At 54.4% G+C, this 11,173-nt stretch overlaps 2 protein-coding genes across 2 annotated transcripts in view; one reads left to right on the top strand and one right to left on the bottom strand.

The window, feature by feature from the left end:
* The first annotated feature begins 4,182 nt into the window (after nucleotides 1–4,182).
* LOC119100873 (proton myo-inositol cotransporter) lies at nucleotides 4,183–8,480 on the top strand. The gene is made up of 5 exons (XM_037224051.1): nucleotides 4,183–4,235; nucleotides 5,342–6,087; nucleotides 6,418–6,987; nucleotides 7,128–7,487; nucleotides 7,884–8,480. Exons 2-5 carry the CDS (start codon nucleotides 5,821–5,823, stop codon nucleotides 7,956–7,958), a joined length of 1,272 nt encoding a protein of 423 aa, XP_037079946.1. The 5' UTR covers nucleotides 4,183–4,235; nucleotides 5,342–5,820; the 3' UTR covers nucleotides 7,959–8,480.
* The window catches only part of LOC119100863 (alpha-soluble NSF attachment protein-like), a 12,330-nt gene continuing 9,624 nt past the window's right edge, over nucleotides 8,468–11,173 (bottom strand). Inside the window, exons 2-3 of the mRNA XM_037224039.1 lie at nucleotides 10,021–10,194; nucleotides 8,468–9,542 (exon numbers count right to left, since the gene is read on the bottom strand). Coding sequence (XP_037079934.1) covers nucleotides 9,399–9,542; nucleotides 10,021–10,194 — 318 coding nt within the window. The 3' untranslated portion in view covers nucleotides 8,468–9,398. The remainder of the gene's footprint in view (nucleotides 9,543–10,020; nucleotides 10,195–11,173) is intronic.

Below are 11,173 nucleotides of genomic sequence, written 5' to 3'. Positions count from 1 at the left end.
CTCAGCCAGCACGGCGGCGACGACTATGGCTACGCCGAAGAGGACTACTACTAGTCCCTTGAGCTGACAAAAGATGGCAGCATCGGTGCCTTTTTGGGTTTATCGCCCTGCGGCATGCCAGTGGCTCGGAGAACGCTGCTATGAGGGAACCGAAATGATAAATCGTCGGCCATATGTTCCGTATTGCTCTCTGTCTTGTCTTGCTCCTCGCCTCGCTTCGATTGCTTGGCCTAACCTGTTACCGTCGCACGCGTTCACTTACCAACGATACTCGTAGTCAGGCTTTACGTGGGGGGGGGGGGGGGGGACGCTGATTTGACCTAGGTCTCCGTTGTTGGCAGGTGGTAGGTCGTGGCTTTTGGGTTGTTGTAGTTCGTTCTGGCTCTCGTGGTTTCATACCATGTAACAGCAACCCTTTAAGGCCGTTGCGCGGTTATGACATGTGTATATTATTTATTTGTAGGAGCGTCGAACGGCTTATATATGGATCATGAGTGAATCTCGATTTCAAGCGGGCATTGAGTTAACAGAACGAGCGTTCAGCTCACTTCAGCCACTATAATATTTTGCATTTATTTGTTGATAAAATTACCGGAAGAGAGGGTATCAACTTTGCAGAGTATCGTAAAATCCATGTATAGCAGGTGCCCGGGACTAAGGGCAGGAAGTGGGTTTGACGGAAGGAAAGACGGATAGGTTACAACAGGTCTTCTTGTAGCGGAAGCGGTGAGCCCGGTGCTGGCCTCCTGCGAGGATGCGCTTTAAATTGGGATGCCTGAGCTTAGGAGGAAATGTTTTGCTTCACTGAAAGGGCTAAACCGTCTGCGCCTGACATAAGACACACATAACCGCTGGGCACAGCCGCAGTCGGGTGGACTCTTGCAGGGACTTCAGGACCGAGAAGTCAGGCGAGAATTCCACCAGGGCGAGGTTTGTTTATCCAGTCATACCCACCTGCCCTCGTCCGCTTTGTTTTTGTCGTGTCTGGTCGGCGCCCCGCAACTCCTGCACTCGGCCTTTTGCAATGGAGTACCGAGGACAGATCCGGTGCGAATGACACGGCCTTTCCTGTGACACAGTACAAAGGTGTTCACTGTTGATGGCGTGCTGCGGCGTGGTATTCTGTCGTTCCACGAGCGTGTGAATGGTGTCTGCATGCAAGACACGGTATCTACTGTTGTGTGTGCAGCAGTGCGTAATGAACGGATCACAATGCGAAGATGTGTGGGCGAAAGTCTATGAAGCTGGCGTTTAAATTGATTTAGAAAGTGAATGGCGTGGGATGTGAATACTCCGCAGAGTCGATAGCGCTGCTTGTAAATATTGATGTGAAAGGCGAAGTTTGTCAACCGTCAAATCAAATACAACACTGCGACCAAATGCCGACTTGGCAGCCGTTCTGGAATCCGCGGTGTCGGCGTGGAAGCGCATCACTGGAGCGTTGGAGCATGGAACACGACCGGGTATTGGGTAGCAGGGACTACGGGCTCGTTTTATGACCTGTGCTTCACCCCGGTTTTATAGATTCGATTCGAGTTCCTGGCAGTGCGTAACGCATCACGATTTTTGGCCAATCCTGACTGCGGCACAAGCAGAGGCGGTTTTGTTCGGGAATCCCCTCCGGTTCGAGTTTTGAGGCAAGTCATCCGTTGGGAGTCATCCTTGTAAAAGCCACGTTTGGGTGTAAGGAGAACCACGTACTTGATCACGCAAGGTCGGCATTTTCTCAGGGACTATTGTACCACCCGCCCCCTTGGTGCCTACGCCAAGATAACAAAATATACTATGCTCCATTTTTTGTGCATGCAAGCTCTACTAGAATACAACACGACGTTATAGATATATCGATGGCTGTAGTTTTGCTTCATTCCGATCGCCACTGATTATAGACCCTGAGCCCGTAGCTCCGACCGCGGCTCTCAAATTTTTCCCAGCATCCGATTTCATCAGAGTCGAGACTGGCGCCACCTGTGGTCGTGCATATGTCCTGCGGTAGTGGTTAAATTTATTACGCATTGGTATCGAATAAACACCAGAAAATCAACTTATGAACTTATTCGGTCTTTCCAGTGCATTTATGTCCACATCGCACAAGCCACGCACATTCAACCCTCGTGTGACAGCGACAGCGACAGGTGCTGAGTGAGGGTTACGTTTTGCACGCACGATTACCTGTCAAAGACGCATTTATTCATAATCAATAAGGACGCTCCCTGAACAAAAATGTTTACTATCGCATATCGTTCATAACATAGGGAACTTTCTTACTGACCCACGGTGATGTCATGCGGCGGGATTTAAAGCCATCAGAGTAACAAGGCTCTAAAGCTTCGTATTTTTAAATCAAGCTACGATGGGGGCATGAATTTAACCTCCTTGCATCAGCGAGCGGAAATTCCAGGGATGTGTTTGTGGGAGGTCCGCTAAGACTATGCACTATGCATCCAAGCTGAGTGGGCGCTCCACGATCGTTTACCGAATTAAGTTACAATACGGTGTATGGTACCGATACTGGTCATGTTTAGGTTAAGGGTGATGCATGTCAACGCTAAGGGCGGGTCCGGAAGCGACAGGGGAGGGGCTTTGCTACTTTGTTGTTCATGGGAACCAGGCATAAATAACCCGCCGAAAAAGCGCCATCGTGTTGGCAGAGGTCGCTGCATTCTTCAGTATATGGGTGCAGGAAACGCACCACACCGAGTTGTGAAAACTGGCATGTGCCATGCAACCATAATGGCCATGCCATGCGACGCCAGGCAGTTATATCAGGAAACCAGCAACGATGATTTGCTTTGAGACCGGTCATCGACAAATCATAATTTTCTTTTTTCGGGCCGTTCGTATCATGTATACGGACATCGTCAATCGCAACAATTCAGAGGTGCATATAGGTATGAAAAAGGTGGTGGTAGTTGATGTGCAGAGGAGGAAAATAGTCCGATAGCAAGTTTTCAAAGTTGTTCTGCGTGCGCCGCACTAATTCGACCATCATTACGTTATCATTCTGCAGGCACAAGAATGTTGGCTAGCGCTGAGCCAATTAACGCTGATATTTGACGAGATGTGGGCACTGTTATTCCTGGTTTGCATTTCAGCATGACAAGATTACGTTCTGCATCCTTATGACTTTGTCAGATAATACTGATATTGATGACAATAAAACATGCGAACACCGAATGTCGAATAGCTGCATAAGTTAATGATATCCAACAACATATGGATATCATACGACGTATCCAACGGCATATGGGGAGGGGCTGGCTGTTCATGGATGGAGATACTATGGGCGTTGGGGCTGGAGTTCGGGCTTCCGGATCCCGGAAGGCCTAAAATGTTAGGGTGGGGGGAGGGGTAGTGGGTTTCGGCGTTCTAAACCGGGAGTGGGGATGGTGGGTCCAGGTGCTCCATGACAAGGCTTTATCGGCTCACTCGTCATGAGGATTTGGCCGGACTGAATGAAAAAAAACAACTTTTTTGCCATGATAGAGGTTCAGACAGTGGCAGATAGTCTGATGGCTCAATAGGCCACAAATGGCTGCCCCGCTTCCCTATGGCTGCCAAGTTTAACCTCTCTGTACATCATGACCACTCACGCTTGGGGACCTTTTGTAAAGATCCTTTCAACCCTTTCGAACATATGGATTTCTGAGATCGGAGCTAACGCTAAGCAGTGCTTGTCGAGAGCCCTGACCCCTACTATCCGATCGCACAAATCCAAGTCAACGGCAGAATTTGATAGCGAACGCCCAACGTGCCGCTGTGCTTTGCATGGTCTATCCTGCCCTCTGACGTCACCTGACTTGTGGCGCGACCGCTGCGACCGGCCGCAGGGCACCTAAAGCGACCTAACCCCCCCCCCCCCCACGGGTGATTGGATCGGAAGAAAAGCCCTCTAACCAACAGGGCTTCGGGAAAAGGGGCCCTTGAAACTAATGAGGGTCTCTGGCGCTCAGAGGTGGCATGTATCGTTCAGGGCCCGTTCTATGCGCTTAGGGCGCTACTGGCCACTTAGAGGCAGGCTCAACTGCTCCGGGCTTCTCTAATCACCACGACCTCGCTGGGTCACTTGGGGCCTCGGAACGCTGAACAGCCCTGGTGGCACTTACCTGTAAATAATAATGCAAATATGCAGCTTACAAATATGCAGCATTTGAGACATGAGCTGGCGCAAACACTTCGTCATAAGGCCCTATGTCGATGTAACAAACTGGGAGGATTCCTACACGTAGTGTGAGGTATATGAGTGGTCGGTATGAAAATGCGGAAGCCATCCATTTGGGCGCAGTCACGTAATTTTTATGATAGTCTTGATGTGCTCTCAGCGCAAACTTGCAGAAATGATATAATGGGGTGGAATTTGTGGCGTTCGGACCCAGCCACGCCGTGTGCGTGATGTTTGTTTCTGCTAGTTTGAGTTGGTCTGTTGGCCTGTTTTCGCTCATTAGACCTTTGTCAGAGCCTGTGGACACTCAAAGTCAAATGCACACTAATAATTTATGTTGAAGCAATCACTGGGTGTTGTCAAGAAGGGCTGAAAACTAGCAAGCAGTCCATGTGATATGTAGATGATTGTTAATGTTCAGCTCTGCTGATGTTTAGAAAAATAAGATTTCATTATTTTTGTAAAGGAGTATTGAGAGGTGCTCAAACCACTGTGGATTCTTGTCTATTAACCATATGGGGATATATAGTCAGCACATTTACTTTTACTTTTAGCTTTATTTGGCTAAGCATTTCTGGAATTGCCTTACCATGAAAACAATGAGGCACTAATAAGTTTAATTTTCTTTTTGCTTGAGATGAGATTAAAAAAGTTCTAGAGGCTGGGGAATGCATCTATATTTTTAGTACATATATGTGTATGTGCACACACACACACACACATATATATATATATATATATATATATATATATATATATATATATGATGTATCATATCATGCATCATATGATATGATATGATGCATCATATGATACATCATCATGATACATCATGCATCACACATATATATATATATATATATATATATATATATATATATATATATATATATATATATATGATACATGCATGATGTATATAACTTATGTGACTGATGTACCTACAGGTTACTCAAGTTTGGTTCACATGCTACCAAGTTCAAGCTACATGTCCATTGTACCACAACTGTTAGTACAGGGTGCAGCAGTACAGGGTGTGATTGCTGCAGGGTGCAGCTAGTGAACATGTACTCTTCTTAAATCAAAGATTGCTTTAAGTCTTCAGCCAATTTTTTATCAGTGTTCCAAGAAGTGCTATATGCTAACATTATGTCATTAACTTGTTTGCTTTCATTGCAGGTCCAGGCCTTTCAACTAAAATTTTGGGAGTGTTTACCACAAGAACACCACCAAAAATGTGGCAAAAGTCCTGTGGTAAAAAAGTCATGGTCATTATGTCTGGGCTTAGGTAATTTTTAGTTGATTATTATTAACAACTCTTGTCAGTACTGTGAGGTGACTCTGTAAAGTAAGGCATAACTGAACTTTTCTAATTACAATTTGTTGAAAAAAGTCATGCATGTCATGCTATACAAGTCATGATAGAGAAGTAAAAAATACATGTCATACATAGTGTGCATGATATACTATGCATGGTATAGATATAACCATATTATAGATATGACTGAAGTACATCTCACCTCTGCATAAAACCATTTTGAGGCTAACAGTGTAAGTCCATTTATTATGGTCAGTCCACTCAGGATCACCAAGTATTACTTGTGAGCCAGCACTGTAGAACACTAGCTCCCACCTCCTCACTCACACCTGCACCCACCATGGCTGAGTCCCACCAGCCGCTGCTACCGCCCAATACGACTGTCGACACCGGCACCCCGCTGCCCAGCGGCCGCTGCGCGCCCCTGTACGTGCTGACCTTCCTGAGTGCCATTGGCGGCTTCCTCTTCGGCTACGACACGGGCGTGGTATCTGGCGCCATGGTGCTCGTGCGCGCCGAGTTCAGGCTCTCGGACACGTGGCACGAGCTGATCGTGGCCGGCACGGTCGGCTCAGCGTGGCTGCTCTCGCTGGCGGCCGGGCCGCTAGCTGACCGGCTGGGCCGCCGGCCTGTGCTACTGACGGCCAGCGCCGTGTTCGTCGGCGGCGCGCTGCTGGCCGGCCTGAGCACGTCGCCGGCGGCGCTGCTGGCCGGCCGGCTGGTGCTGGGCGTCGGCATCGGGCTGGCCAGCAGCGTCGTACCCGTCTTCATCGCCGAGGCAGCGCCGGCCGACGCGCGCGGCGCGCTCACCACCATCAACTGCGTGTTCATCACGGGCGGCCAGCTGGCGGCGGCGCTGCTGTGCGGCGCGCTGGCCGCCGTGCCGCGCGGCTGGCGCTGGATGATGGGCTTGGCGGCGCTGCCGGCCGCCGTGCAGCTGCTGGGCCTGCTGGCGGTGCCCGAGTCTCCGCGCTTCCTGCTGGGCCGCGGCCGGCGGCGCGAGGCGGCCGCCGCGCTGGCGCGGCTCCGGCCCGCTGATTTCCCCGTCGACCTCGAGCTGCAGCGGATCGGGGCGCAGTGTGCGCGCGAGGCGCGCCGCCGTCCGCCCGCTGCTAGCCTGCTGGTCGAGATGCTGCGACGGCCGACCGTGCGCCGCGCGCTTCTGCTCGGCTGCGGTCTGCAGCTGTTCCAGCAGCTGACCGGTATCAATACGGTGATGTACTACAGCGCCAGCATCATCCAGCTGGCCGGCGTGCGGGACGTGTCGCTGGCCATCTGGCTGGCCGCTATCACCGCCGCCGTCAACTTCGTCGGCACACTTGTCGGCCTGGTGCTGGTAGAGCGGCTGGGCCGTCGGCCGCTCACACTGGCCAGCCTGCTGGGCGCGGCACTCTCGCTGCTGCTGCTGGCCGGCGGCTTCCTGTTGAACGCGGCCGAGTCGCCGCCGGTGGTGGCGCCGCCCGGGTCGCCAGACTGCGACCGAGCCAACTGCGCCGGCTGCCAGGCGGCCGGCTGCGGCTTCTGTTTTCCTGCCGACGCCGGCCGGCGTCACCAACGGCTCATGCCTGCCGTTCGTCTCGCCGGCGAACGCGTCGGCGGCGGGCGGCGCGTGCTCGGCGCCCGGCCTCGTCTGGGCGGGCCGACTGGTGTCCGGCATCGCGCTCCTGGCTGGCCGTGCTCGGGCTCTGCCTGTACCTGATCTGCTTCTCGCCCGGCATGGGCCCGATGCCCTGGACGGTCAACGCCGAGATCTACCCGGCGTGGGCGCGCGGCACCGGCAGCGGCCTGGCCGCCTCCTGCAACTGGCTGGCCAACTTGGCCGTGTCGCTGACGTTCCTGACGCTGGTGCACGCGCTGGGACGCGCCGGCGTGTTTTTCCTGTACGCTGGCCTGGCCGCCGTCGGCTGGATCGTGTTCTTCCGGTGGCTGCCCGAGACGCGCGGCGTCCCGCTCGAGGACATGGCGGTGCTGTTTGGCGGCGATGGCGACGACCCGCCCCTGTCCGAGGTGAGAGGCGTGAAATGTGCCCCTGTCCCGAGGTGAGAGGCGTGAGACCTGCTCCTGTCCGAGGCGAGAGGCGTGAGACATGCCCCTGCCCGAGGCGAGAGGCGTGAAACCCACCCCTGTCCAATGTGAGAGACGTGCGGCCCGCCCTTGTCCGAGGTGAGAGACATGATACCGTGAGATAATTGTGACTTGCGATTGGCTGTAGGTCGGAGTTAGTCATTAGTTACCGTTTTGATCGCCCTGTTTGACTTGGAAGTACCATTTCATGTCTTTAAATACTTCTCGGTTGCTAGTCAGATCGAGGTTAAATACCAGACATCCGACACGCATGCCGAAGCCGAACCTAGTGTATCCTATCTGGAACGGTCAAACTGATCTGCACGGGCGTATTTTCAGGATGATCATGGCGCAGACGGACTGCTGCAAGAGGATCCGCTAGAGCCACCTGACGACGGCCAGTTTGAAGAATAACCATGACGACCGGCCGGCCTGAGGGAGCCGGCAACGCTGCAAAGTCGCCGCGGTGGTCACTGGTGATGGTGCGGGGAGGCCGCGGAGGGGACGGAAAGAGTCAAGGATAACCTCGGAAACCAAAGTATTTTTATACAAACAGGGCCAAGCATGCGAAGTTCTGCGGACTGCGAACAAATGCACGGAGTACGCGAACGGATAACATTAATGGAAATACAGACATTGATAGTACTTCTGTCAACCAAGGACAAATATACCGTCAATTTTGTCGTGCGTGGGGCGGACGAGGTCGGGCCTTTATACGGGCATCTGTGTGCAGGATTGTGTCTGATTTGTAAGGAGGTAGTGTTGTTCCGGGTACCTGATGTCAGTGCTTCCGCGGCGCTCGGCCTGTCGAAGGGTTGTCGTCCAGCGCCGCGCCAGTGTGTTGTGATACCAGCTGCTGATGTGATCTCCGCTGCGTTCGTCGCGCCCCGCCGCCGAATCGCGGCCACCACGCTATAAACACGTCTTCTCTTTGGATTTATTCGCCGCGATGGACGTCCATTGAGCCGGCGACCCGTGGCGGCGCACCGGACTGCTCTAAACGACACGGCCGACGCCCGAGGGCACGGCCGGCCGACACTAGCGGAACGCACGACACGCAGAACAGAGCGGAGAGAGGCGACGCGGCCGACCGCTGCGCCGGCAAGCACGAGAGGCTACGGGGGAGGGTGAGACGGGGTCCCATCGGCCGCGGGGCTGCGACGGCTGATCAGCACGACGCGCCGGCAGCGCACGCGGCTGACGGCTCCAAGGAGTCGACGCTAGTAAAATCGGAGAGCATCTCAACGGGCGACTGGTTACGTGTCGATAGTTCTGGAAGTGCAGTGAGGGCAACTAGCAATACCACTCAAGGTTGCGACGTACCCCGTCGAACGCCACGGACAGGATAAGCGAAGAACACCACGCGACTCGGTTGCTGCGAACGCCATTTCGCAGAACAGAAGACGTCTTGAAACACTGGAATGGGTAGCTAGCAGGCGAGAGCGAACGGCGTCTCCGGCCGCCGCAAAGGTATTCACACGCTATAGTGTGGCAGCTCAGCTCATCACATGGGGCGCTCCCAAGCCCACTGTGATCCCGCCACACGTCCGAGACCGTCCTATACTGCACAAACCAGCCCGAAACGGCCCCGCCAGGGTAGTCATCCGACCGCAAGCTACCGATGCACATAAATTATACCCGCACGCCGGCGCCGCATAACTCAACAATACATGGCTATATCGGAACCAGGCCCCAGACTATCGCCTGCGGGTAGAAAAGAAGCCGTCAGCGACACTATCACACCAACAAAGTAATAAACCAGCAGACTTGCGCCCCCCAGAGCGAGGCATGGACTCGTCGGCGGCGCGGGGCCTCCCCCGGCCGGCCACGTGGACTCGGCGGCTGATTGCGCGCCTACTTCAGGTCCTCCTGTATGGTCTTCTTTATCCGGTTCAGCATCATGGTGGTCCACTGGTCGAGGCGCGAGATCGAGTCGTACTCGGTGACCGTCTCGGTGAACGCGTCCACGTTCTCCTCCTCCAGGTGGGTGCAGATGGTCTGTAGGACAGGGCGCAGGGCGTCGGCAGGAACGCAAGACCCCGTCCGAAGTCGCATGGGCGGCAGGACCCGCACGTCGGAGACGCCACGGCCACCAGGCACACGGGTGCCGACATCCGCAGGTGGTGTGGGGGTCGGACTATCATACAACGCTTGTAGTGGGTTCTGGGAAATGACTGACGACTGGAACTGACAACGCATCAGTTCCAATCAAGCCCCAATTATGCTGGGGACGTGCCCCACTGTACCCACGTGTGACCGGATAACACCGGACGCTGTTATGACCACGGACAAGGGGCTATATACCAGGCGAATCACCCGTCTGGTTATGAAGGGAATCCGCCTGTCAACAAAACCACGAACGGCAACGTCACCAGCAATAAAAACAGGTCATACACCTCGTCCTCCCCGTCCTGGGGAGCGATCGCCGGAGCGTCTCCACCGCTAGCCCCGCGCCCACCGGCAGCGCCCACCCCACCTTGATGAGCTTGCACTCGCGCGAGTCCTGGAACGCCGGGTACATCTCCTGGTAGCGCTGCACGGCGTTGTTGGCGTTGATGACGTCGATGCACAGGTGGCAGAGCAGCGCCCGGAAGAAGTAGTCCTTGGCGCTGTACTTCAGCAGCGAGCTCTCCAGGGAGGTGCCGGCCACCTGGCGGCCACAGCGCGCGCGCCGTCAGGCATCGCGAGGGGGGGGGAGCAACGGGCTCCGGAGCCGAGGGGAGAGCAGCAAGTGACACTCAACGGGAGGGGGGGGGGGGACTGAACCCTCTCAGCGTTGGTGCTTACAAGGTGTCACTGGAGGTATCCAAGTGGAACGTTGCTAGCCGCGTCTAGGCCAAGTTTTGTCTGAAGCGGGCAAACCTTGAAAACCCTCGTTTTTTTTGGACTAGAGCCCTTTCGAGCAGAAATGATCATTTCAGGGCAATGGGACGAAGGAACATGATTAACGGTCGGGTAGGCTCACATGCGCCTGGGTGGCCAACCGTCGGGCTTCAACCCGCGCATGCGCGCTGGGTACCCGGTTGGGGTCCCCCTTCCCACGGGGCTCTCGGCCCACTCGTGGCTGTTGCATGCAGCCCGCCCCGGACAAGCGGGGTGTCGCGAGGACGCAGGATGAAGCGAGATAGAGGATAAGAGGGACGGATCGGGCTTTCGCCTACGGCTACCTGGAGAGAACTTGGGCGAAACTCATCACTCCCACAAATGCTTCATCGCCAGTCAGCGGCAAAACACGATTAGAAGCCTTAAAAAAAACATCAAACCACATACAGATGATAATGTCTGACGTTCGGAGGCTCGACTACAAGGCGGCCATTCTGCGCACACTCACATGGCTGGCCTATTTCCGCTGGGTCTAGTCGCAGCTCTCATGAACCATTACAAGCAGGATTCATCGCTGCAGCTACGCTGTAGTTCGAGTGTGAGCAAAGCTCGGGTTCATATACGCCAAAACAGCGAGCACGCGCGTAAGGTCATAACGTGGACCTTGAACTATCAGCCGAGAGGGAGAGGCGCTCGTAAGAGATCACCTCATAAGCTCTCCGCGGGTGGAGGCGACACGAAATAAGCCCTGCTCGACAGTCAAGAACTCTCACGTCCTGCTCAATGGCACCTCCTGGCGGGATATA

The sequence above is a fragment of the Pollicipes pollicipes genome, unplaced genomic scaffold (genome assembly GCF_011947565.3).
Source record: "Pollicipes pollicipes isolate AB1234 unplaced genomic scaffold, Ppol_2.1 Scaffold_2555;HRSCAF=2994_pilon_pilon_pilon, whole genome shotgun sequence".
NCBI lineage: Eukaryota > Metazoa > Arthropoda > Thecostraca > Pollicipedomorpha > Pollicipedidae > Pollicipes > Pollicipes pollicipes.
This window is presented reverse-complemented; position numbering and strand designations above follow the sequence as displayed.

Excerpts from the sequence above, each read along its gene's own strand:
- LOC119100873 (XM_037224051.1), top strand. The coding sequence starts at position 5,821 with ATGGCTGAGTCCCACCAGCCGCTGCTACCGCCCAATACGACTGTCGAC. Across the intron at positions 6,088-6,417 it reads CGCTGGCGGCCGGGCCGCTA|CTGCTGGGCCTGCTGGCGGT; the intron begins GCTGACCGGCTG and ends GCCGCCGTGCAG. Across the intron at positions 6,988-7,127 it reads ACTGCGCCGGCTGCCAGGCG|TGTCCGGCATCGCGCTCCTG; the intron begins GCCGGCTGCGGC and ends CGGGCCGACTGG.